Source organism: Enoplosus armatus, chromosome 4 (assembly GCF_043641665.1).
Source record: "Enoplosus armatus isolate fEnoArm2 chromosome 4, fEnoArm2.hap1, whole genome shotgun sequence".
NCBI lineage: Eukaryota > Metazoa > Chordata > Actinopteri > Centrarchiformes > Enoplosidae > Enoplosus > Enoplosus armatus.
Genome location: NC_092183.1, coordinates 14829998 through 14855250, shown reverse-complemented (window position 1 = coordinate 14855250; position 25253 = coordinate 14829998). Strand labels below are relative to the sequence as shown.

The following is a 25253-nucleotide window of genomic DNA, read 5'->3' as shown; positions in this document are numbered from 1 at the left end:
TTGTTTTTTCATCATATAGGTGGTATATATATGAACTGATTAAGACACAATGGGCCCCTGGGCTCACAAGAGATAAAAGCCTTTTGCAGGCAGAGCCACGTTTCTTGTAGTAGTTCTGTGTTTTGAGATGTTGCAGGTTTGAAAACTGCATGTAAACTTCAGTATTTTGTTCACGCTGGACATGAAGAGAGGCTGTCTAACATTTGTCCAAAGCCACAGATGATCTACACTGATATTCATCTCTACACACATAATGTAGACTTACAGTTTCAAATGAATCCACTAAAGGAGGAAGTCAGGAGGAGTCATTCATTTTCCATCAATCTACTAATTGATCCATAAATCAACATCTCTTTTCATTTCTTTTCTTATTGTTTTTAAAGCTTTTGGTGGGCATGGTCTTTTGGTTTTCATGAGTTTTTCTTTGCGCTGAAATGGCGGGTTGTGTCTTTAAAAGTTTCTGGTTTGCGTTACCATAGAAACAAGGGGGAGGAATGCTGGAGGCGAACGTTCATAGAAAGTTTGAAAACTAACGTAACTAAACGATGCCAGGAGGAAGAGTGACCACCTGACTGTGAAGACTGTGTAGCCGCAGCGTTGACTCCGTCTGAAAACATCCAAAGACAACAAAGAGCCATGGAGTCCAGGCCCTTCCGCGAGGGGCAGCTTTCACGGTGACTTGTTATGTGGAGCGGTTCTCCCCGGCTGCGCGTGTGAAGCCCTGCCAGAATCAATCTGAGCGGTCAATGTTGGCTAATAACTTTGTACTGTGCTCGTGTGTGAACAGGGGGTCGCCTGCGGCGGCGAGCGGTGTGATGACAGGAGGCTTCTTGAGTGACGGCACGTTGTTGGATCTCCAGAAGAAACGCCGGGAGGAGGAAGAGCTTAACGCAAAGACCGAAGAGCGCAAACAGGTGCGGTTACCCTGCGTTAACGTTACTTCTCGCGATGCAAGATCTAGCAGTTATCCACCGTTAACGTTACTTCTCGCGATGTAACGTCTGGTAGTAAATGTAAATATTCGTGTATGATCCGTGTGTGTGTAGCATGAAGGCGCTACAACTTACATTTGAATGACATTGATTTCTTGATTGATTGTCCTGACTGTCCAGTGCCATAATACATATTCCTAAGAAGCTAATCTAACTTTTGCCTGCTGTGTGTGTTTTTATGTAGTTGTTGGAGAGTTTGCAACAGCGCATAAATGAGTTGAAGTTGAAGGTTAAGACAACGGAGGAGTTATACTTGGGCTTTAACACGTTTGTCAAGGTAGGTACAGTAGGGCACCATTTCACACCCCACTCCTGTGTTAGACTGTACTAGTTGGATTTCAATTTCACTGGACATCAACAGCCTCGCTACTGACTGTAAATCCCTCCATCTCCCTCTGTGTAGAGTGAAGATGCAGTTCATGCTGCTGAGAAAGCAGAGAGCGAGAGGACAGAAATAGAGAGGCTGGAGGAGGAGTATGCTGAAATGAGGAAGAGGAATCAGGAGGTAGAGCGTCAGGTGCAGAGACACACTGTGTATCGAGACTTCATGGAGCGCGTGGTCAAACTGACAAAGGTACTGCAAGGATTTCTACAGGGCAGAGAAACGTGTGACTAAATCTAAGCCTGTTTGAAACACATAGCACCACCCAACCTGTCAACTCCCGTAGTCCCCCAAACTATTACAGATAACTCGTCTTTCTGCTGCTTTTCCTCACACAACCCCTTAATAATGCAACTCTTTTTTAACTGAAAAAGTGGGTCCAAAGCTCATTTTGACCCCTGGAAAGTGTTTAGTCGTGGTGGTGAGCCTAAATCTCGACTCATCTCATCTCTCGATGATGGCCTAAACAGTAGCCACACTCATTAAATATATGGCATTGTCGTGTGAAATTGTGCCCCTGGCTCTTTCTCCCTACAGATTAATGTTTTACTTCAGAAAAGTGCAATAATTTGCAGCATGTTAGTTAGGCTGGTCTTTGTTTCCTCCACCATAAACCACTATGGAGAACCATGACATGTTTTGAGTAGATAATGAATTTTGATTTTGGGGTTACGCCTTTAATGTGTGTGTGTGTGTGTGTGTGTGTGTGTGTGTGTGTGTGTGTTACAGTTTGAAGATGTGGAGCAGCTCACGGGTCATTTAGAGAATCTTCTCCACTTAAGAGACCAGCTCTATCAGAGGGAGAGTGAGGCGCAGGAGCAGGCTGACCAGCAGAGAAAAGCACTGCTGAAACTGGAGGACCAGCATTACTTGCTGCGGGTGCACAAGAACAACCAGCTGTCACAGGTCCAGACCGAGCTAGAGAAGACGCGCTCTGAAGCTCTAATATGGGTACCAGACACAATCCTGGGACAAAGTCCGGCATCAGAGCTAAGACCAGATCAAATGTTGCTCAACATATGTGTGAAATTCAGTTGTCCCTGTCTTCATACAGGAAAAGGAGTGGAACCACATTCAGGAAACAGCAGCAAAGAAAACACTCCTACTGGGACAGATTAAGATGGCGACCCTCAACCTCTATGAAATGACAGATGGCAAGGTAGAAGGAGAGGAAGGTATAGACATGAATGACACAGAGAAACAGCTGGACAAGGTATGTACCCTGACACAGCAGAGATGACGACAAACAGCCAGAGCAACAGAAAACAATCAACTTAACACACTGTTTCCTACTGTCTCCTTCTTAGGTCAAGATGTTCATCAAGGACCATGATGACATAGTGAGACAACATCAAACTCTCTCACAAAGACATAACGATGGACAGAAAACAGACAAAAAGTGCATCCCAACCTAATGTAAAAACCCTTAAAATGTTTCACTATAACCCTAAACATACATTTCCATGCTGCTTTAAAACTGAATTCACTGAACTAGCATGAACAGTTCATTTAAAGTTTATTCATTAGTTGTTTTAATGTAAAAGTCTTTGAGTTAACTGAATTTGAAGACAATGAACTTCAATAAACTTGAGACACTGAGTACAATCAACAACTGATTAATCATTTTGACAAGGATTCCTAGTCAGATCTGCTTTGCAGTTACTGAATATATATTTTGTCAGTAATTAAGAAGTACTCAGAGTAGGGTGTAAAAATGAGCAGCCATTTTTGATCCAGAATTGATGCCTCAATTATGGTTTAAGTTGTTTACATTTTAATTTAGAAATGAACCGGAGATAACCTAGCCTACGATACATGGACATCTCCTAAATGTACAGTGAAGTAATTGTGCTGTACTGAAACTAGAGAAAGGGTGAATACAGTGAATACTGGGAATAACCTACAAATGTTTCTTAATAGACTTTTTGAGTTTAGTATGTGGTCAGTAGGACATTCATTTAGCTCCTCATTGTAATTAACACGACTTGATTATAAGTTCAGATATCAGATAATTTATACTGTTGGTGTTTTAATCCCTGGCTCCCCCTTTCTGCATGACTGCCAAATGAATGTACTGTAAATCATTGATAATTCAGAAGACAATGTCCTGTACTGCCATCCTGTGGCCATTAAAGAAAATAGCAACTGGTGTACCTAATGAATCAGTCCCTGTTTCAACTTATTTTGGCTGATCAGACCTGGTTTTCAGTTTAAAGTTGAGTAGAGCTATCCTGGAAGTTTGCTGAGGTCATTAAACTGCATGTACTAACAGGAACTATAAAGATGTTCCCCCATAACAGGTGCGACAAAGCTCACAGAGATGAAAACACTGCACTTCTTTATATTCTGTATAGAAGAAGAATAGAAAATACTAGTTTAAAACATAAAATACTTTATTTAAAAACAAGACATAAATGACACACTCACTGAATGTGGGGTATAATGGTATTTGCCCAACAGGCTCTTAGAGAGAGTAATAAAACTAGCCAGTGGTTCATTTGGTCTTCTTGCCTTTGCCTTTTTTGGCCTTCTTGCTTTTGCCCTTGTTCTTTAAGGCCTTGCGAGTGCTGTAGCCTCTCCACCAGGCTTGGGCAAAAATAGCAGCTTTGGTCTTCAACTCCAGCTCCCTCATCTCCTCCTTTCTCTTCTCTTCTGCCAGCCGACGCTTCTCCTGGATCTGGTTGCACTCCACCTCTAGGACAGAAAAGGTTTTCTCCAGCTTCCTTAGCTCCTCCTCCACCCTTTCATAATCCATTTCATTCAAATCCAGGTCGGCCTGAGACAGGTGAGCAGTTAGAGAGATGGCGTGGTGATGGGTAATGAAAAAAACAAGATGTAAAAGAAGGTAAATCAGAAATGTGACAAAAAAATTAAGTTAAACATAAATAGGTCATTTCACAGATATTGAGCATGCTAATAAATGCAAATAAATGCTCTAATGGTAAATGCTAAAACCAGATTGAAATTTGCCTCAACCAATTAAATAGGTTGTCTGAAACACATTGTTACCAGATCATGAATGCATCTGTCCTGGGAGATACACCTGAGGTCGATGCGTGAAATGACCAGGTGTAACTAAAACAACTGTGTTTTAGAGCCAAAAAACTATTTGTTTAATCGATTAATCAATCAACAGATAAATAAATTGGCAGCTAAAATGAATGTAAAATTATTGTAAAATGACTGTCTTTGGGTTTTGGACTACTGGTCGAACAAAAACAAGACATTTCAGAACTTGTGATGGACATTTTCACTATATAATTGACATTTCATGGACTAAACGATTTAATAAATTAATCACAACATAAAAATAGACAGATTAATTTATAGGAAATAAGTAAACAGCAGGATTATCAGGGTGTGATGTTATATAGAAATCAATCATTCCATTACAGTACTGTCACGTGTAAACAACACGTCCTGTTTGTCCTGTAAATCAGAATTTGAACGTTATATAGTACAAAATCATCTCAACAGACTGACATGTGGTAGAGGGCTCTGGAAAAACTACTAAATGGACCGCATGTTAAGATGCAAAGTTGTCTGAGTTTGTACCTGGTTTTCTTCTATTTCGTCATCAAAATGTTGGAGCAAGTATTTAATTTCTGTTGCCACCATTTCATTTTTCTGCCAAGGAAAAAAACAGTAGTAGTAAATATGTCACCACCACTAAAACATGAAAGTTTTACTGTGAAATGTTAGATAGTCTGAACATACCTCTTGGATCACTCCCTCCTCCTGTCTGTTCTCAAGGATCAAATTGTTGAGCTGAATGTTCAGTTGATCAGTTTCCTTTTGTAAACTGGTCTGCTTCACCTTTGAGGTCTTGATATGTGACTGACACTGCTTGTCTGCAAGAAGTGACATGTGCGCTTCTTGTGTGTTATTCCTTTGCAGAGAACTCCACAAATTCTTGATCTTATCGTTTTTCTGAGAAATCTGGTGAGATAGGGAAAAATGTCAAGAGCAGAGGATTTGTTGGCTTAAGTAAGAAATCTTCTCTAACTGCATCTAAGCACATGTAATGGATTAGTCTCTTGTAAGTAACATCCAACGTGGTGCCTCACCTTTGCATCTATTTCCTTCATGGCTGCAGCTAATTCCTCTTCCATTGAAACCATCGGGTCCAGATTGGGGGCAGGTGATGAAGACACCTGCTTGTAGAGAACCAGCTGTAGCTCCTCATCCAGACTGGTCTGCAACTTTTCAACCATTTGGCTGTGAAACCTCTCAAGTTCTCTAATTAGTATGCACTCACTCTCCCCTACTTCCATAACTAGCTCTGACCTCAAACCAAACATGGCATCTGGATGGGCTCGAGCAAGCCTGAGCAGATCCCTGACAGAGTTCTTGATGTCCTTCTCAAGCTGAGCCCTTGCTCTCTCCCTTGCTTCCCCAACTTCTCCCCCTTGTTCCCCATCTGACTCCTGCTTGAGACCTTCTAGTGTCTCCAGTCTGTCGTCTAATATTTGATGCTCTTGAAGTGCCCTACTCAACTCCTTGTCCGTAACACTGGACACACTGTTTAACCGGAGGATAGCGGGCAGAGTCGCTGCAATGTCAACTTGACTGATGCAGGTTTCCAACACGCTTGAGATGAGTTGAGCCTCAAGAGAGAGCGGCTTCTTCTCTGACACTTCATGGTTCTTTAGAGCATCCTCTGATTGGGTCTTTGCCTTTGTGCTTGCCAGCATTGATGCTCCTTTTGCGTACATATTGTCACTGGATGGTAGGAAAAGAGTAAACCATAACAAAAAACTCATGTTGTAATCTCTGAATACAGGTTTACTGTACACATTCACAAATATGAGTACAGCACATGCTAATTGAGATACAGTTTCACAACTCTCCACACACGTGCAAATAATATTGCCAAAATAATGCCTCCACACTCCCGACCCCTGTTGGAAACCACTAACATATGACATGCAGCCTCGGTGAACCAAAGTAACTATTGTATCAGCGGCTAAATTGTGCAACGTATATGACTCTGGTATATATTGACACATTACTGTTGTCATTAGTTAACTTAGCTATCCACGGCTGTATTAGCACTTAACGCTAAGTTCAGTTGGTCAACACAAAAATAGTTGTTTTTTTTAAACATAAAGTTGTTAAAAAAACGGTTCCTAGTTTTTTTTGAAGATGGCAGTTGTTACTTTAGCTTGTGTCAGTTTAGATGTAACGCTATATAACTGCTAAGCTTTACATATAAAGCTAGTTACCTGTCGAGTCGTGTTGTTGACAATGTTTCCTCTGTTGCTAGGATACCACTAATGTGGGTGACAGTATCAAATCGCTGGCGCATATTGCGGACAGCTTGTGATGCAGAAAATAAATGTATGCACACATGAGCATTTAATTGTATACATTAATGAGTAGCCTTTAATTAAGGATTTTTACAGCGTCTTCTATGCATTGACTTTTATTTTGAAAAATGCAATGCCGTGAATTGCTTCAGTGTCGCAAATGTTTGTTGACCTAGCTGCACCCACAGTATCTGTAGAGCTTTTGTAGTGCCGTTTGTAAGTGTCAGGTAGTGTTGCTTGTGGAAAGATCAATCCAGATATAAAATTGGTGTACTTAGTTATCGATTTAATGTTATCAGAAAACGCACAACATCTGTTAACCAGCAGAAAGCATAGTGTGCGCTGATGATTCCGTGATGGACAGAGACGGACCGTCTCAGCTTGTTAGCCTGAGTGACAGTGAACCAGTTGATCCGGTGACAGATGACATCTGTGAGAGGACAAAGACCAAATCTGCAACCAAGAGGCCTTGTCCGCTTCACACAACTTGAAAGCTTCAAGTTCCTGTGTTGCGTATCTCACCAGAGACGTTTTAACTTGTAGTTAGCTAACAGGTATCATCTCAGTTAGCACAGCGTAAAAAGTACTCTGTTTTAAAAACTGACGGCAGCGTTAGCTGTGAGCACCCAAGATGTGCAGACGTCTTGAGGTTTGCAGAATAAACCATGCACTTATTTAGCTAGTGGGTAGCTTAGAGTAACTCTAATTGAACTTTAGCAAGTCAAGGCTGGTTGCAGCCTGTTTATCTGCTACTATGGAGTCTGACGACGATGTGCCTCTCATCTTAACCTGGGACGAAGCAAACAGCGGTCTGCTCAACGAGGAGACTGAGAGAGGAGACGAAAGTAAGTTATTACTGTCATATCCGCACCCTCAGCCATTGTGGAGTTATGTAAACTACGTACTGTATGTATAGCTAGGCCTATGGCCGGAGACATTAGTTTTGGTGTTGCTACTGTCGTTGCATGATATTAGACATACGAATAAAGCAAAAATACACTTAGTTGCCAGTTTATTTAGTACACAAAGCTAAAGCGAATGCAGTTCAACGTTAGCAGCCCTGCAATAAATCCTATGAAGGTTGTAACATTCAGTTTTTGTTGGAGCTGTTTGAGGTGTTGATTACACGTCATGGTCATTTTGGAGGCTGTAGTTTGTGGTGCTGTTGCATTGTATTCTACTGATAGGTGTTTCTAATTTTTAGTTCATTCTCAATATAAATGGGGTGGACAAAATGTTGGATTCACCACAAACTACAGCCTCCAAAATGACATAAAGTTGAATCAACGCCCCTTTAAAACAGTTGCAACAGAATTAGTTTAAGTTAGTTGCACCAAATAAACTGGCCGCGGAGTACAGGCTTGATGGTTGGTTTCCTCTGCATGAGGGATTCAGAAACACAGAGGCGTAAACTTTCATTAAGCCGCACTGTAGCTCACATAAAGGTATGTTGTTCCCATCTGAGTGGTGATCACTCTTGTTTTGGCTCCATGATGCATTGCATTTGTATTTATATATTGTATATTGTATATATTATATATATATATATATTTGTATAGTGTTGTTAATAGAAGAGTATTTTTTTATATATTGCATATGTCATTCTGGCAGTATATTTCATTATATGAAGTTAATGCTCGTCTACTTACCGGATGTGCACTTGTACAGTCTGAAGCCGTTTAATGTTGTTGACAGTCGGCTGCATACATGCTGCACGTCCAGGCCACGCCGCTTTAATGGAGAAAAGAGATTGTCCACCAGGCTCTCAGATCACGTGTGTGTGTGCAGTATGTATGGGTATCCATGCATCCACTCAACATAGTAATCCTGCTGCCTTTGTGTTCCTCACATATAAGCTACAAAATGACCCATCAGAGAAACTGCTGCCTCAGCAGGTCGTGCGCCCCTCAGCCCCTCCCTGGTGCTCATGGGCAGCATGTGTGTGTTGTGTGTGTGAATGTCTGCAGCCTGTGTGTAAGTGTGTGTGTGTGTGTGTGTGTGTGTGTGTGTGAGCCTACTGGATCATTTTCTCTGGCTCTGGAGGTGAACAGGAAGAGGAGAGGAGTTTTTTTTCTCAGGATATCTGGGAGTGGTGGACGAGGAGGAAGTATCATGCTGTCCTTGCTGGTTGCTGTTGGAGCTTTCTGGAAAGAGTGGGAGTTTGAACCTGGACACTGAGAAAGAAGGCTGCATTGTATCACCTCAGTGTCAAATCACATGCTTGGACAGAAGTGTGGAGTTCAGTTCTATTGCTGGCTGTTCAGGAAACCTTCAGATCACCACAAAACTCTGGTTTTATTTGTCCTGGGAGAAACTGTCATGACTGCTGAGCCTGTTTGTGTTTCTGTGAGCCTGAGCCCACCGTGTTTTTGACCGGGAGCTCCAAACATGTTATTGTTCTCCAACAAATGAGAGGTTGGAGTAGCACACAGCAGACACGGGGTGTACTCCTGTCAGGATAACAGCCAGGCTGTCCGCTACACTGGAATTTGATCTTCACCCTTCAGCTCAATCTGCTGCTGTCATGGTGGACGGGAAACGTCTGTGACTGCATTTCAGAGAGTCATATGGTCTCCTCTACGTTTTTTATCCCAAGGAGTCGTGCCTGAAGCAGAAACATGTGATGTACAGTGTGTGGGAAGAGCACCCAGATAGACTCACACAGGACTGAAATGTGCAGCTGCAGAAGGACACATGGAGGGATTGCTTATTCAAGAAAGAAACTGTGAATTATATTTATGAGAGATCCTGCTTGAATCTGTAAATTCAGATTATTAGAGAACCAAAGTTAATGTGGATTTCATCTTTTTTATTTGTACTTTTGAGTCCATGTTGAAGACAGGTTTAAGAAGAAAGTACTAACTGTGTCATTTTAAACATTGTCGTTACCTAATACGTCCTACAATGGCATGCTGCTTTCTCAGTGTTGTTAGATATATGGATGTCTTCCCTGTCTTTTGAAGTTAGTCGCTGTCCCTCTTGTAGTGCATGATTAGTTTCCTCCTGTGGTTTATCGGTCACGTGTCTGTATCCTGTCTGCGGCAGGAAGGAGGCGTAATAGACGATGTGTGCACGGCACTTTCTCATTGACTGACAGCACTGGGTTTAGTTCAAAGTTCAAACTCCACAGCTCAAGCAGGAGGGTAATTTCAGTGTGCAGGTGACAATATCTTTCATTAAGGTGACTGAAAGAGACACTCTTTCCAAAAGAAGCAACCGCTTTGTCAAAGAAGTACTGAACTTCATGGACATTGTCAATTGTTTTTATTGGTGTTCTGTCTCCAGTGTCACTTTGATCCCCCTTCTTGGCCTCGATATTTTTGGATCTGTGAGGACATCCGGTCTCCACTTGTGATTGTGTGTCTGGAGTTTGCGTCAGGCCTGAGTGGAATGTTTGGCCATCTGTATATCCAGATGTGTGTGGATGCTGGAACAAGACCAGAGTACTGCGAATGATACACACACACACTTGTGCTGTGGACTTCAGGGACCTTGATCCGTTCTCACAGACAAATCCGAACTGATCAATGGAGTGCTTATGTGGACAGGCAGCTGGTTTCCATGAAGATCAGGCCCGTAACGAGAGTCCAGTAGTGATCTCCTCCTATGCCTTACAGTTAGAGCTAGATCGCATTGGTAGGCACATACCCCTCCTCTATGTACTGTGTGTGTGTGTGTGTGTGTGTGTGTGTGTGTGTGTGTGTGACCCATGTATGGTCACTAAAGAGAGGATAAATATGGAAATTGGAAAAGACAGCTTTATAGTAGTTACAGTTCTTATTCTTTTCCACATAAATATGGGCTGTATCAAGGCACTGACACTGAAGTGTTTTCTTCCAGATGGAGGAGGAGGCAATTATGACATAGCGAACAATGCTGTGATCTCAACACCTGGGCCACAAAACCACAGAGCCCAAAATGTGTCCTTACGGCAAAGCTGGGAGATGAACTACCAAGAGGCAGCCATCTACCTGCAGGTATTCACAAGCAGGGCATTTGTGGCATTTGTTAGTTGCTGAGCGCACATAGCAACTGCCGCTGAGCTCACATGGTCATATAATGGTTTTTAGTACACCCTCTGCACTGTATTACTTGTAGATGGTTAAACCTTGTGCTATTTCGATGGGCTATATTTACATCATGAACAGCTGCTGTAAGTAATAAAGATAAGATCAAGGAACTAGGAAGCACAAATACAGAAATCTTTGACTGATAACCAATAGTTATGTTCTTGTTGTTAAGACATAAACTCACACAAACAGACCTTTTCATGGAATTCAGATTCAAGTTGCACAGTCCAGGTGTAATGATGTTCAAAGTGTTTGTAACCAAACAAACCAAAACAAACCAAACATTTTTATTTCTTTTTTTTGACATTCAGTGTTTCTCCCCATAACGCATTGTGTGTATCCTTAAGGCCTGACAGCGTGCTGAATTAATTTCCTTCCTCATAACATATTTGCAAAGATGATTTCTAAAATATTACTGCCTTTGTTGGCGCATAACTACATTTCTCTGCACATTACCACTACCAACTGGCGATCAGCAGAAAAGCGTGTTACTGACAGCAGAAATATGTTTGCGGCGCCTGCATGCTTGTACATGAAAAACATTGCTCTATAGTGCTACTAGTGGTCAAAAACTCCACAGGGTACCTTTTAAGAAAAGGTGCAACTTTGTAGAGATAACATTTACCTCACTTCTGCTAAGCATGTATGGACATTGTGGAAAGGATGATGTGTATTTGGTCGCTTTTTACCTTTGAATGGTTCTTGTTTGGTAGCTGGATCTCAAGTCTGGGTTATGGCAGTTTCCAACCACACAGCACATGTTTTATATCAAGTGCAGATTAGTAAAGCAGTGGTTCCCAAACATCTTCTGTCATGTCCCCTTTTGGAAGCCAAAAAAAATTTGTTACAGCAGGGAAAGCACAAGAGGAACTAATAACATTAATGATTGCTCCGTTCCAGCAATTCTTAATGCTGTTAGTTGCATTTCTGTCTATGTATTTAACATCACTATGAGTGATGCACTGCTTCATCAGCAGACCACAGATACTGCGTTGTGTTGGGATATTAGTTAAATCAGCTGAAATCCAATGAATGAAATAAAAAGGCTTACAGTGTGTCCTTTTAAATTTCACATACAGGAGGGAGAGAACAATGATAAGTTCTTCACCCATCCTCGAAACCCAAAGGCGCTGGCAGCGTACCTGTTTGCCCACAACCACCTGTTCTACATGATGGAGCTGCTGACAGGCCTGCTGCTGATGATGCTGTCGCTGTGTGAAGCTCCCGCTGTGCCCTCACTGCGCCTTGATGTCTATGTGAGTGAACGTATACGCACAAACACACATAAGCTTATACACACAGTTTCCTGTAAAAGCCCCTGTGTATTTGATACCTCTGCAGGTCCATGCCACCCTGGAGCTGCTGGCTCTGGTTATGGTGGCATTTGAGCTCTGCATGAAACTCCGCTGGTTGGGCTTCCACACCTTCATACGACACAAGAGGACCATGGTGAAGGTAAGTGGTGTGTGATGGTCTCCCTGCTGCCTGCAGGCCCCCTGTCACAGTTAGGGATTCAGCTTTGCACTACTGTGTATTGTTCATGTTGTCTCTTCTCCTTGTACAGACGTGTGTGTTGCTGCTACAGTTCGTGGAGGCCATAGTGGTTCTGATCAGACAGACGTCTCACGTGCGAGTGACGAGAGCGCTCAGACCAATTTTCCTGGTGGACTGTAGATACTGTGGTGCTGTGCGCAGGTACATAATGACCTAAACACACACACATACAGATTCACGCAGTCAGATCAAAGCCATGGCCATAAAGTAGACATTTCATCTTCCTTAAATGAGACGTTTTCAGCCCACACCAAATTCTGTTTGTATACAGGAAGACACTAGAGAGAATAAAGACCATACAGAGCAACAAGCCTTCCCAGGCTCCAAATGTAAATCATTTCATACTGCATGAAAGAAAAACAGTGACTTGCAAGAAAAATCTTGCACGCTCATTTAGATTTGTGCTCCATTTGACTTGAAAACATCCATTGAGAATTTATTGAGATGTTTCTGACAGTGTCTTCTTGTGGTGCTTCTATTAGGAGTCACCAGCGTCTGAAATGTTCAAATCCTACACAGGACTTTAAAAACTTGAAATGACATTTACTGCCCACTGCTGGTTGGTTTTAAAGTAGCCACTTTGTGAATTAGTTACTTCAAAGTTCATGTCCCCTAAACATGTTTATTTTCATGACTTTGTCCCGCTCCTTGAACATACAAACTCCGCTGATTTAGCTGTTAAACGCAGTCGTCACTGACAAGGTTTTTTTCATCCAATCAGAAACTTACGTCAGATCTTCCAGTCCCTCCCGCCTTTTATTGACATCCTCCTACTGCTGCTCTTCTTCATGGTTATATTTGCTATCTTGGGTAAGAAAGCATCTTGTTTTAACATATATTTAATGCTGCTGCTTCTTTTTCTGCCCTTTTTTTTTTTACTGAAAATTATAAAATAGTTAAGGGTGAACCATTCTCTCCCTCTTCAGAGTGATCAAGGTTTTCTGCTACTCTGTATGTTTGACTATCCTGTTGTCTCCTCCCAGGTTTCTGCCTCTTCTCTCCAAACACCTCTGACCCGGTATGTTGAGTCTTTAGTCTGCCTGACGTTAGTCTGTTTGAGTTATGTACATTTGGGGACTTTGGGTTGGTTGTTCTCTTCGTGTCTGTGGTGGTCAGATTTCCTGCCTGAAACTCCCTCCTCTCGCCGCAGTACTTCAGCACTCTGGAGAACAGCCTCGTCAGTCTGTTTGTGCTGCTGACCACAGCAAAGTAAGCACAGCAGTACACGTAGTACTGTTCAGTCATCTTCACACACACACACACGGCATGCAAGCAGTACTTCCTCCATAGAGAGCTCATCATTGATGTTTTTGCCTCACCACGTGTGTGTCCACAGTTTTTATGTTGTATCTCATGACTCGTGTGTCATGCTTCCCTCTTTCTTGTAGTTTCCCTGATGTGATGATGCCGGCGTACTCCAAGAACCGCTGGTCCTGTGTTTTCTTCATTGTTTACCTCTCCATAGAGCTCTACTTCGTCATGAACCTGGTACAAATTAGCCTTGTTCTAAAATGTCTAGCCTGATGAATTTGTGCAATAGCAGCAACTGTCTGTGAGAAACATTGTATTTGATTCCTATTTAAAAATAAAAACAATTAGACCTTTTACTTAATTACTCATCAGCTTCACTACTCTGTCATTTTCTCTGCCCCCCTCCAGCTGTTGGCAGTGGTGTTTGACACGTTTAATGATGTCGAGAAGATGAAGTTTAAATCTCTTTTGCTTCACAAACGCTCCGCCATTGACCACGCCTTTCAGCTGTTAGTTAGCCGGCAGGTACGACCTCACTGTTCTATGCAGTTTAAATGTATATCTGGCACAAATGATATATTTTATAAAGCGCTCACGGCCACACCTGCGTTTGTCTGCGTTGACGTTGTTTCCTCTCCAGAGGCCGTTGGGCGTGTCGCTGAAACAGTTTGATGGTCTGATGCGATTTTACAGACCTCGGATGTCTGCAAGAGACCGCTTCCTCACATATAAAGCTCTTAACACCTCAGGGGCTCCAATGCTCAGGTGATCGCCTGACGCACACTTTTTTAGTTAAAATCCTTCTGCTTTTAGTTGCATTGTTATATTTTCATACAACATAATTTCATGGGAGTCTGTTCTTCTACAGTTTACAGGACTTTTATAAGTTCTATGAGGTCACTGGCCTTAAATGGAAGGTAAGTAGGTTTTTATTTGTACCGTGTAGTTTTAATTTACTTTATTTTGTGTCTTTTTGGCTGTTTTCAATGTACATGTACTGTGTGTGTTGTTTAGGCACGACGCAGTGGAGAACATTGGTTTGATGACCTTCCACACACGACCTTCCTCATTTTTAAAGGTAAGTTTCTTTTCTTCTATTTATTTGACTAAACAAATCAGTCTCTTTTATTCTAAGCGCACTCTTCTTTGTTTTAATAGGCATCAACCTGCTTGTGAAGTCAAAGGCCTTCCAGTATACCATGTGTAAGTGAAGTCTTTTACATTCTCCCAGCTGGCTCTCAAGTCGCTCATCAATAAACCTTTTCACCTTTTCTTGTGACTGCAGATGTGGTGGTGGCCATCAATGGTGTGTGGATCCTCGTGGAGACGTACACGCTGAACAGTAAGATCTTTCCCGATAACACGAACGCATGCGACTGACGGAGGGTTTCGCGCAACAGATCTCTCACCTTCCTCCTCTCCCTCTGCAGGCGGATTTTCCTGGTCCAGATTTGTTCCCTGGAGTTACATTGTTTTCCTGACCAGTGAGTGTGCCGCCTGCTGTCCCCCACTCACACAGAAAATCATAACAGTATTCATATGCTGTAAAACTGATCATATAGGGCGTCATTCATTAATTAAAGCTGTTTATTTGCACTCATACTAATATTAACTCTGCCTCTGTCCTTCCTCTTTTAGTTTATGGTGTAGAAGTGTTATTGAAAATTACAGGTTTGGGGCCGATGGCTTATTTCAGCTCTGGGTGGAATCTGTGAGTAATAACTTGGATACTGGGTCGATTGATTGACATATTAAATGAGTACTGAATCCAACAGTTCAGACTTGTAGACTGTGCAGTCGATCAGCACCACAGCGATAAATAAATCCATTGACACTGTACATTTGAATTCAGTACTCTTCACTAAAACTTCAGTCATTTTGAATGTGTACCAAACACCATCTCAGTGCCTTTTGGTGATAATCCCTCTCTGTCTCTGCTCGTCTGCCCAGGTTTGACTTCTCAGTGACGGTGTTTGCCTTCCTGGGCCTGATTGCTCTTGCCTTCGACATGGAGCCGTTTTACTTTATTGTAGTTCTCAGACCATTTCAGCTGCTCCGGTACGCTTTTATTTCTCATTTGTAAGAGTATAGTGCACACATGTACTTGTGGCACTATTATATTTTCTGTTATGCGTGTTAAAATTTTGTCTCTCACAGGTTGTTTAAGATAAAGCAGCGGTATCGTAACGTGTTGGACACCATGTTTGAGCTCTTCCCCAGGATGGCAAGTCTGGGGTTGACCTTAATCATCTTCTACTACTCCTTTGCCATTGTGGGGATGGAGTTTTTTGCAGACGTGGTTTACCCCAACTGCTGCAAGTGAGTCATGCCGTCATCATCTGTAGAAAACAAAAGTAAACTCAAATGCAATTTATTTCTCAGTATTCTACATATTGGCTAATTGGGATGTATTGACATTAAGTCTGGTCTTTGTGGCACAAGAGGATAAATTATGTTTACCCCCGATTTTTCTTTCTCAGCACCAGCACAGTGGCAGACTCGTACAGACAGATCAACGTCACCTATGGCAACAAAACAGTGTTGGAAGAAGGCTACTATTATCTCAATAACTTCAACAACATTCTCAGCAGCTTTGGTAATTCTAGCAATATTGTACATTTACAACAACGAATCCCATGAAAAGACCAAAACCAAAGATGCTTGGTACTTTCCGATTTCCCCAGCTGGTCTCTGGCTTTCAGCTCCACTGAAGTTGTAAATTTTTAAAAACAGGCCATGAATATGTGGTTTAAATTTAAAAAAAAAAAAGTCTGAATATTTTCCTAAAACAGCTGGGCACTGTAGTTTTTAGAAACGTTTCACAAACGTGAATAGCCAGTGGCAGGACAGTGCACGTGGGACTGAATAAATTCTGGTTTAGCGTCAGTTTATTTTTGGTCACGGTGCGTGGTGTTGTTTGTGCCTTTTCTCTCTCAGTGTGTAAATTTGCCTGTTTTTTTAATGTGTGGATTCATTTCTTGCTTTGTTTTTCTCCAGTGACTCTGTTTGAACTGACTGTGGTCAATAACTGGTACATTACCATGGTAAGATCAAGTCATCTGCTGTCTTTCATCACTCACTACTCTGCAGTCTTGTCATTGATCAGTAGGTGTCGCTGTTTGACCGCTGCCGTGTTCACTCTCCCACAGGAAGGAGTAACTTCTATGACAAGCCACTGGAGCCGGCTCTACTTCATGACCTTTTACATCGTAACCATGGTGAGGCCTGTGCAGTCATATGTGCTCGAGTGTTTGTGACATGTCTGTTTTTATCTGTGCTTAATGCTAGTGATTGTGATATTTAGTCTGTTCTCTCTTCAGGTGGTGATGACCATCATTGTGGCGTTCATTCTGGATGCGTTTGTGTTCCGCATGAACTACAGCCGCAAGAACCGGGAACCACTGGAGAACCCAGAGGGTGAGACTGAGAGTGTGTGTGTGGGTGCCTGGCTGCATGTGTGGATAATGTGTATACATTTACAGAATGTATAGCACTTCAGCAAACAAAAGCATTCATGTGTTCTTGAATAATAGCAGTATTTCTTGCACAGATAATTAAAAAGTCAGTAGTATGTGAAAGTGTGGCATGTGAATTATCTGAATGTCTGTGTGCACACGCTCTAGATGAGAACGGGATAGTGTTTGAAGTAGAGGTGAATCGTGATGAAGCTCTGGCCACTCTGGAGCTTTACAAACAGACCTGCCCGGGACTGTCCTCCCTCAGCTCTTTACAGGGAGTCCTACAAACTATGGATAGGGGCGGGGTAAGAACACACACATATACACACAATGAACTCTTGGTCCTCTGCTCTTCACATCAAGTCCCACTAACTGGCTTTCCCTCCCTGCTTTGGTGCCTACAGCACTTGTCTCTGGTGTACCTAGGTCGTAGGTCTAGAACGAAGAGTGACCTCAGCATGAAAATGTACGAGGAGGAGATACAGGTAAGGAACCGGAGCAATAATCCTGAATACCACGACAGCACTTGGTCTGTTTTAACCTCCTAACCTTTTCCACGCCTTGTTTCTCCAGGAATGGTATGCAGAGTATTCAAGGGAAAACCTGCCTCAGCCAGACCAAAGCCTGGAGCGGGATCTGGACAGTCCCGTCTCTGACCCGTCTTCCTTCCCAGAGCCTCAGCTCAACTCACAGACTGGACCTCACAGCATCAACTAACGCACAGTTTGCAAGGCGTACATACACACCATCATCTCAGCGGTTTTTTAAATGCTAAGAAACCCCCATCACTCCAGATCTTCTCCAGTTCCCCCGCGCTCCCTGTTTGCCACAGTGGGAAACTAGTACGGGGGCCTTTTGGACTGATGTGAGAGTGAGACGAGTTAAGGATGACTCCCTCCCGGAGCTGTCACCACAGACAGAAAAGGCAGCAGCACAGGTCTGCTGCTCCACCAGTGAAGCAGGAATGTTGCCCTCTTTTGGCCTTTTCAAAGACTGCAGCAAATACTACCAGAGAGCCTGTACTACTACAGTATGTTGAGTATGTGTACTGCTGTAGGCCTTCTGTAACATGTAGTACTTAAACCTGATGCCTTAGTTCAGTGGCTCATCTGATCAGTATTAACACAGACACTACTTCCACTAAGTTCTCTAAAGACCAAAAGTAAAAACAATTACACTCCTTTTAGCTCAACCCAACAAAACGATTACGGTGTGTCTCCTAACTAATGTCTCAACAGACTCAAAGTACTTTACTTTTATATAACTTCTTATTCTGTAATGTATTTGAGTTAGTTAATAAGGGATTTTATTAAACTGTTCAAATTGTCAAGTGCATTGATGTATTTTTGCTGTACTGTCATACTGCTGGAAACTGCTTATTTACTTACACTATATAATGAAAGCATTATGAATAGCATTACTGTAAAAAACAAATACCAAACCAAAATGATTTAATCCCCCAAAAGCAGCTTTGTACAAGGTCATTTTAACATTTTGATTTACAGTACATCTAGTTCATTCACAATGTTTTTAAGTACAAATTTCAACAACCTGTGTTTTCCCAAAGTGCCATCGCAGCTGCAGTCAGCACAAACAAGAAGTTGAATAAAGGCACAGTGTGATGATTAGTTTCAGCTCTCCCTGAGCAGAAAAGTCTTAGTTTGTCATTAATTTTCTTGCTTGGTTTTTCCCAAACCACCCACAGGATGGCTCTGGGTGCACAAAATGTTGATTGTCGTATAAATAGTGCATTAATATTATGTGTAGAGGAGAGGATGTAATTTGTCTGCTCTCAGTGCAGCTTCTGTTCCAGTGCGTTATTTTTGCATTACGGGAGGATGTCCCTCATTTCAGACTGGCCTCAGAGTCAGATCTACACAATGTGGATCTTTCCAAACTCTGTGAGGAGTGCAATGAGGAGGAAGATGGCATAAAAGATGAGGAGAAAGAACCCATAGGTCCGACCCAAGTGGAACCGGCACAGTGGCACAATGACGAAGGACAGGACCAAAGACAAACCCAGAGATCCTGCAAGAATCCACGTCAACAAACCTTCTGACTCAAACTGAGGAAGAGAGAGAGAGACAAAGATGCATCATGTTCATGGGTTCCAAAATGACTTATGTTTCTCTGTACGTTTGACCAGAATGACGAACTCTAAATCTGTGTGTTTGACGAGAAGATTACCTGCACGTCAGAGTGTGTATTAAGCATCTGCATCAGACATCCTAAACCCACTCCAAACAGCATGTCTGAAGGAAATACAGTCAAGGACGCAGTCATCAACAGCCATGTTTTTATACTGACACACACACTTGTATAAAAATAAGGATACTGAAGATGATGCCTCCAAAACAGGCAGATATGGCCATGCGTGGGTAACCCTGCCGGGCGATGGTGATGTCAGAAAAACAGTCTGAAAAAGATATATGCATGCAGACCATGTGGTGTTAAGTACAAGCATATATTTGTATATGTTTTGCAAAAAAAGGCTTAGGTTCAATAATATCACCTCCTATGCTGTTGCCCCAGGCCAACAGAGTCAGCCCCAGCACAGTGTTGCTGAGACTCAGCACCACACCGAGCATGTGCAGAAGACTGACCACTTCAGAGGCTGCGGCACTGATCAACACTGCACTCACCACGAAGCCCAGAAGAGCAAACAGCTGGAGATGGGAAAAAGACAAACTTAAGAATCACAAGCACACAAGCAGCAGGACACGTTTCATCAACACAGCACGAATAAAACACTACATGAATGCAATCGGGTAATAAGAGTTTTAAGAGCAGCAATTCTTATGATGAATGAATGTATATAATTATGTTGAATATATACAGTATATATTTTTAACCATGCTAGCAGCCAGTCCAACACTCTGGTCCAGACTGAAATATCTCAACAACTATTGAATAAATTAACTTGAAATTTTGTACAGACATTCCTGTTCCCCAGAGAATAAAGCCTGCTGAGTTTGGTGATCCCCTGTCCTTTCCTCTGGCGCCACCATCAGGTCTTATTTTTTATTTGTTCAATACCTTTGATGACCAAATACCTGCAAAACTAATGACATTCTCATCATCACATCAGTGTCCTCCTTGTTTAGTGCTAATTTGCAAATTTTAGCATGCTAACATGCTAAATTAGGCTGCATGGCCCCCAACCACCCCTCCCCTAAAAAGGGTGTATTATCCTGTGTATGTTGGACTATATCTGTTCCTTTTTAATCTCTTCAAATACTTACTGAATGATATCTGGGAGGACGGTCATTAGTGGTGGTGCAGAAGACAATGGCAGACAGGAAAAGTCCCAGCAGAAGAGTCAGCAGCCAGAGGGGAAACTGCCCTTGGATCATATAATCTCCATCTAGACAGATCAGTTAAGGAAAAAGGGAGATTAAAAAATAGCAAGGTGATGATTTAACCATACATTTCACCTGATTATGGCTGCTACAGTATGTCATGCTGCCTTTATTGTGAAAAGGTGACGCGCTTACATATTCCAGACTGGAAGGTGAGCACACACACCAGAGGAGCAGTGATCAGATGAAGGCAGTTTAGTGGGCGTCTCCAGTTCTTGTCTTCTTTATCAGGGTCGACAACGGGGACGCAGAGCAGCAGCAGGACCTCTAAAGGTGTCTGATGGGTGTGGGACACAAGTGCGAGATCATTTAAAATACAGGAACAGTTTTAAATAGCTTTTCACTCATTTGACTTGGTGTACGAAACCAGACGAATTCAGACATTCAGCTTTTTCCGCTTGTTTCTGTCTACCATCACACACCTTCAGTACTTTGAGGACTCTCCAGCTCCATGATTTCCTCCTCCACTTCCTGTTGTCCACCGGGTTCAGAGAGCTCAGCAGGATCTGACTCGTGGACTCAGAGTAAGGCAGAAGTGGCCTGTACTCGGACTCTGAATCACACACACACACACACAAACACACACACACGTTACGGTCCTGATCATGCACAAAAATCCTGGTGTTTATTAACTTATATTGTGGTTTATAGAAGGGTGCTGCATTCCTACCATACTCCTGTTGGATGGTCCCACCAGTCAGGCAGGGAACGTCATCATCAGACGAGTCAGACGAGTGAAACTCTGCTGCAAAGACAAAAAACAGCATCACTGGAAATTGTGGAAATATATTTTTATATTTGTCTGCGTGCATGTATGTGTTTGTGTTTCTAACCTGGGGTATGTGCAACGTTTCGGACACTTGAGTTTGAATGTTTCTGCCGGTTATAGATGTACGCACTGATGATAACAATCAATACATACACCACATAGAGGCTCAGGTACCCTAGAACAAGGAAATGAGGCAAAGTGAAGCTCAAAATCTCACAGTGTGCATAAAAATATTGAGAGCTTGGAGTAAAACTGCTTTTGAAACTTGATAAAAGGGCTACATACACAGTCTACTGTACAAACAGTCTACTGTTTGTGTGGAAACAAAAGACTAAACTAAAAATCCTAACTAAAAATGGGTATGGGATAATGATGATGACAGCAAATGGCCGCTGCCCCACCAGAGAGTAGGTGATTCACAGAAAAGTGTGGCTGGGTGACTCTTTGAACTGCATTCTGGGATTGTTTTGGGTCACAGAATAGCTGAGATTGCTGTAGATGTTGGCACCAGAACAAGAAAACACTCAGAGACACACCACCACCTGGCAAGGATGCAAAATCCTCGATTTTAAGTGAATAAAAGAGATCATTGAGATTTTTCAAGTGATAGAAAACCATCAGATACATGCATTTTATAAAGTTATGAAGATTTTAGATTTAAATAAGAATTAAAAGGTTAAAAGCATCAATTCATTGACAAAGTAGGAAATATGTTTTAAAAAATTCTGTCTCACAATGTTACGTCACTTTTTAAAGTGATGTAACCCTAACTTTCGACTAAATCTCATTGAAATCTGTTGATTGGTAACTAAAACAAACAAGCTCTGACGGTAATAGACTGAAGGCTGAAAGGTTGAGGACAGAGGGAAAAAGAGAACATTGTTTTCTGTAAAGACTACCATAGAAGTGTGTTACATGTGGTATATTATTATTTAGAAAAGTAATTCTGTACAAGTTGACTATTTGTTCATCAATATGAACAAAAATACCTAATTGAGAGTTCCATAAAAATGGAACTCTCAATTAGGTATGATCTAACAATCTGATCAACAGGGCAAAAAATCCTCATGTTCAACCATACATATATAAGTGTGTGTGTGTACCAAATATTTCGCTCAGTGTCGTGGTTCCTCTGTACAACATGAGGAAAGTCCAAAACACTGCCACCATGTAGAAGATGACGTCACGCAGAAATGGACGGGAGGCCACAGCGAAGGGCTTGATGAGCGCCACGCTGCCTGCAACTACTGTGGTGACAAATATACCAGCTCCTGTGGGGGGAGGGAGATCAAGCTAGATGAGGAGAAAGGCCAACCGGGTTATCAAAAAAAGCTTTAGTTGTTTATTTATCTTGGTGTGTGTGAGTGTATGTGTGTGTGTGTGTGTGAGACTTTGCCAACCAAATAAGGCTCCGACAGCCAGCCCAGCAGTGTGTGGGCTGGAGAAAGCTGCGATGGCGCTGAAGATGTCAGGAGCTCCATTACCAAGAGCCAGAAATGTCACACCCTCAGCACAAACGCCAGTCAAGGAAAATATTCCTCACAAAATAAAAATTACTTAACAACATCAACAGAAGTCTAAGAAATAGAAATAGAAGCAGCAAAAGTCATTCTGAGAGAGGAACTGGTGAATTAGCAGTCTGACTGCTTTGCACTGATTGTACATGAAAATCAAACAGAGAACTTTCCCTCTGAGGGATGTGCAGTGGACGCAGATGGAGGATACAGCCACGTTGTGAGTGAGGTGCAGACTGGTAGAGATGGCTGACAGGTTGGGACAGAAGCTGAGGAGAAAAAAAAAAGACGTGAGTACGCTTGTGAGAAAAGCAAACGGTAATGAAAAGCATCCACAAATTTCCACTAAATATTCTTTAATCGATCGACATTTGATATTAAAACATACAGCAGCCACTTTAGCATTCAGTTACTGTCATGCACCAGCGTTAAGTGTGTGGAGGAAGGTGGGTGGAGTAGAGAAACAGCACAAACTGTGCTTCCTTTGAGGAAATCTCACAATGATGAAAAACTCTACAGTCATGTGACTATTAAGATGACCGCACTGAGGACGTGTGTGAGTGAGTGTGTGTGTGTGTGTGTGTGTGGTCGGCACATGGTGTTTCCATAGCTGAAACTAATAAATGAAAATCAATGATGTATGGTAGCTGATAGGGACTATCCCTGACACATAAGGGGGAACTTGTTGGAGGCACATATCGACAACATGAGAGACACTTACAACTTAGATGCTGCCAGTCCAAGAATGAGGAACAAAAAGAGCAGCCATATAATCTGTGGAGAAGCAGAAGAAAGTGAAGGTCTCACTTGTTTTCTTAACACACACTCAGACAGAAGTGCTGCTTGAGTCTGTCACACTCATTCTCTGTAAACAGGAACTAGGCTGAATAAATGACCCTGATAAAAATGACCTTGTTTGACTACACTGAGCGTTTTCAGCGTGACAATTTGATGTTGCAAAGAGGGAAATTGAAGAAGTTCCTACATTCTTATGAAAATTCATGAATTAGCAAAGAGTGAGATGACTGAGGCCAGTAAATCAGAAGTTTGATCATTCAAGGTACTCCCACAGCGTCAACTTCCTCCAAAGATCAGCTGGTGCTGAGCTGCAGAGTTTCACGCTGCTCCATCTACACACTCACACACACACACACACACAGGTCTTACACAGAGAGTGATGGTGAGAGGTGTGAGGTTGGGAGGAAGCAGACAGAAGGCCACACGAAGGTAGTTGATGAAGCCATCTTCCATGCTACAGTCTGGTGTGTTCTTCACAAATGCACAGCGGTCAGCAGCACTGAGGTTCATCACAAGGTCACACTGACCACGAACACACACACACACAAAGAAAGATATGAGTTTTCCTACTTACTTGTCTAAATGCCTCAACATGTAGTTACATTAACAGATTCAACAACACTTTTTCTCCTTATCTCATCATTATAGTGATTTATCAAGGTGAACATAACAACATTTACTTGTTAAAGCTTCATAAATCAAAATACTTCAAAAAGTATTGTAAAAGACGTCACAAGTTTATTATTGTAACACCTTTCAATATAATGCAGTCCAGTACAACACCACTAACTACAACCTCAGTAATAAACACACAGTTGAATTAACACCTCATAATAAGCTTCTGAAAGGAAGAATACATGGCAGAGTTGTTGTAGTGGATTACATTAGATTGTATAGGTGTACCTAATAAAGTGGCCAGGGAGTGCATATCTTCACCCATGTCAAATATCAACAGAAATAAAATTAGACTTAGACACAAGGGCACTCTACAAGACAGGGCCAACTCAACATTAGGAAAAGCTTATATTGTGCACCAAAACAAATTTGCAGTCAATCACATTACCACAAACTAACTGCTACACAGTGGACCTGGGACAGGGGCCCCAGCTTTGCCTATTTCATAATCCAGTCTTGATGAGGTCTGGTAAATTGTGATGCGATTTCTTTTTCAAATAAATACTGGATTTATCTAAAAAAAAAAACGCAAAACATTATCTGAATGAGTATTAAGTAGGAAATAGTTATATTAACTTCAGTCACTACCAGAAGTGACATAAGGGAAAACACACCATCACACAGTGCATCTCCTTGTCCTCAGTATAGACTATAGACATAACGACAACACACTTATATCTATCCACCTGTATTTGGAGGACCTTGACATCTGCCCTGATGTGAACATGTCACATTAAACACAGCAGCCTCACTTCATTAAAGCCTGCAATCTCCTAAAAATCACGTGACAGCTGGAAAAACCTGCTGACAACCTGCCAGGCAGCAAATATTAAACTAGTAAACAGTCAGCAACACACAGAAACACGTGACACCCACAGTTACCATGTCCATTTATTAACATTAGCTATCAAACCTCACCGACCTCATCGTTGTTGTTGTTTTGGGACATCATGGCTAGTGTGGTGTTTGGTGACCACCCAGCTAATCCGACACCAGGCTGGTTCCCGAGGACCCGGGAGCCCGAAGCGACCTGCTGGTGACACGATGTCACCAGCAGAAGCGACATTAAAACAGCAAAAGTCATGATTCACTTTATCCTGGAGCTGCGTCCATTCTGGTGGT

General features: G+C 42.1%; 4 protein-coding genes across 4 annotated transcripts; 2 read left to right on the top strand and 2 right to left on the bottom strand.

Moving 5' to 3' along the window:
* The first annotated feature begins 636 nt into the window (after positions 1 to 636).
* Positions 637 to 2789, top strand: cfap73 (cilia and flagella associated protein 73). The gene is made up of 7 exons (XM_070903827.1): positions 637 to 674; positions 788 to 914; positions 1177 to 1269; positions 1396 to 1566; positions 2104 to 2325; positions 2429 to 2587; positions 2682 to 2789. Exons 1-7 carry the CDS (start codon positions 637 to 639, stop codon positions 2787 to 2789), a joined length of 918 nt encoding a protein of 305 aa, XP_070759928.1.
* Positions 2790 to 3868: 1079 nt separating this feature from the next.
* iqcd (IQ motif containing D) lies at positions 3869 to 6089 on the bottom strand. Its single transcript, XM_070905162.1, has 4 exons — positions 5442 to 6089; positions 5092 to 5313; positions 4930 to 5001; positions 3869 to 4150 (listed from the first exon to the last, which is right to left on the bottom strand). The coding sequence occupies exons 1-4, from the start codon at positions 6087 to 6089 to the stop codon at positions 3869 to 3871; spliced, it is 1224 nt and encodes a 407-aa protein (XP_070761263.1).
* A 1348-nt stretch (positions 6090 to 7437) lies between these two features.
* tpcn1 (two pore segment channel 1) lies at positions 7438 to 18661 on the top strand. Its single transcript, XM_070904186.1, has 26 exons — positions 7438 to 7528; positions 10524 to 10660; positions 11833 to 12009; positions 12095 to 12208; positions 12318 to 12448; positions 13029 to 13117; positions 13291 to 13325; positions 13458 to 13516; positions 13696 to 13795; positions 13967 to 14083; positions 14199 to 14323; positions 14427 to 14475; positions 14573 to 14636; positions 14717 to 14761; positions 14844 to 14900; positions 14989 to 15042; positions 15197 to 15269; positions 15509 to 15616; positions 15716 to 15877; positions 16039 to 16154; positions 16556 to 16602; positions 16708 to 16776; positions 16879 to 16975; positions 17182 to 17321; positions 17421 to 17501; positions 17590 to 18661. The coding sequence occupies exons 1-26, from the start codon at positions 7438 to 7440 to the stop codon at positions 17731 to 17733; spliced, it is 2481 nt and encodes an 826-aa protein (XP_070760287.1). The 3' UTR covers positions 17734 to 18661.
* slc8b1 (solute carrier family 8 member B1) lies at positions 18451 to 25215 on the bottom strand. The gene is made up of 15 exons (XM_070904187.1): positions 25054 to 25215; positions 23826 to 23978; positions 23380 to 23432; positions 22870 to 22927; positions 22545 to 22650; positions 22248 to 22415; positions 21209 to 21319; positions 21046 to 21120; positions 20798 to 20928; positions 20511 to 20652; positions 20259 to 20380; positions 19529 to 19682; positions 19352 to 19432; positions 19204 to 19268; positions 18451 to 19081 (listed from the first exon to the last, which is right to left on the bottom strand). The coding sequence occupies exons 1-15, from the start codon at positions 25213 to 25215 to the stop codon at positions 18890 to 18892; spliced, it is 1773 nt and encodes a 590-aa protein (XP_070760288.1). The 3' UTR covers positions 18451 to 18889.
* Positions 25216 to 25253: the final 38 nt, after the last annotated feature.

Bases quoted from the DNA above. Each gene is read 5' to 3' on its own strand.
- cfap73 (XM_070903827.1), top strand. From the start codon at position 637: ATGGAGTCCAGGCCCTTCCGCGAGGGGCAGCTTTCACG. The intron at 675-787 runs GTGACTTGTTAT...GTGTGTGAACAG, and splicing joins CGCGAGGGGCAGCTTTCACG to GGGGTCGCCTGCGGCGGCGA. The intron at 1,567-2,103 runs GTACTGCAAGGA...TGTGTGTTACAG, and splicing joins GCGTGGTCAAACTGACAAAG to TTTGAAGATGTGGAGCAGCT.
- iqcd (XM_070905162.1), bottom strand. From the start codon at position 6,089: ATGTACGCAAAAGGAGCATCAATGCTGGCAAGCACAAAGGCAAAGACC. The intron at 5,002-5,091 runs GTATGTTCAGAC...TTTCCTTGGCAG, and splicing joins AGGAGGGAGTGATCCAAGAG to AAAAATGAAATGGTGGCAAC. The intron at 4,151-4,929 runs GTACAAACTCAG...CACCTGTCTCAG, and splicing joins ACGAAATAGAAGAAAACCAG to GCCGACCTGGATTTGAATGA.
- tpcn1 (XM_070904186.1), top strand. From the start codon at position 7,438: ATGGAGTCTGACGACGATGTGCCTCTCATCTTAACCTGGGACGAAGCA. The intron at 14,324-14,426 runs GTGATCGCCTGA...GTTCTTCTACAG, and splicing joins TCAGGGGCTCCAATGCTCAG to TTTACAGGACTTTTATAAGT. The intron at 15,043-15,196 runs GTGAGTGTGCCG...TTCCTCTTTTAG, and splicing joins TTACATTGTTTTCCTGACCA to TTTATGGTGTAGAAGTGTTA.
- slc8b1 (XM_070904187.1), bottom strand. From the start codon at position 25,215: ATGACTTTTGCTGTTTTAATGTCGCTTCTGCTGGTGACATCGTGTCAC. The intron at 20,381-20,510 runs GTAAGCGCGTCA...TGATCTGTCTAG, and splicing joins CACCTTCCAGTCTGGAATAT to ATGGAGATTATATGATCCAA. The intron at 19,269-19,351 runs GTATCCTTATTT...TATTTCCTTCAG, and splicing joins TTTTGGAGGCATCATCTTCA to ACATGCTGTTTGGAGTGGGT.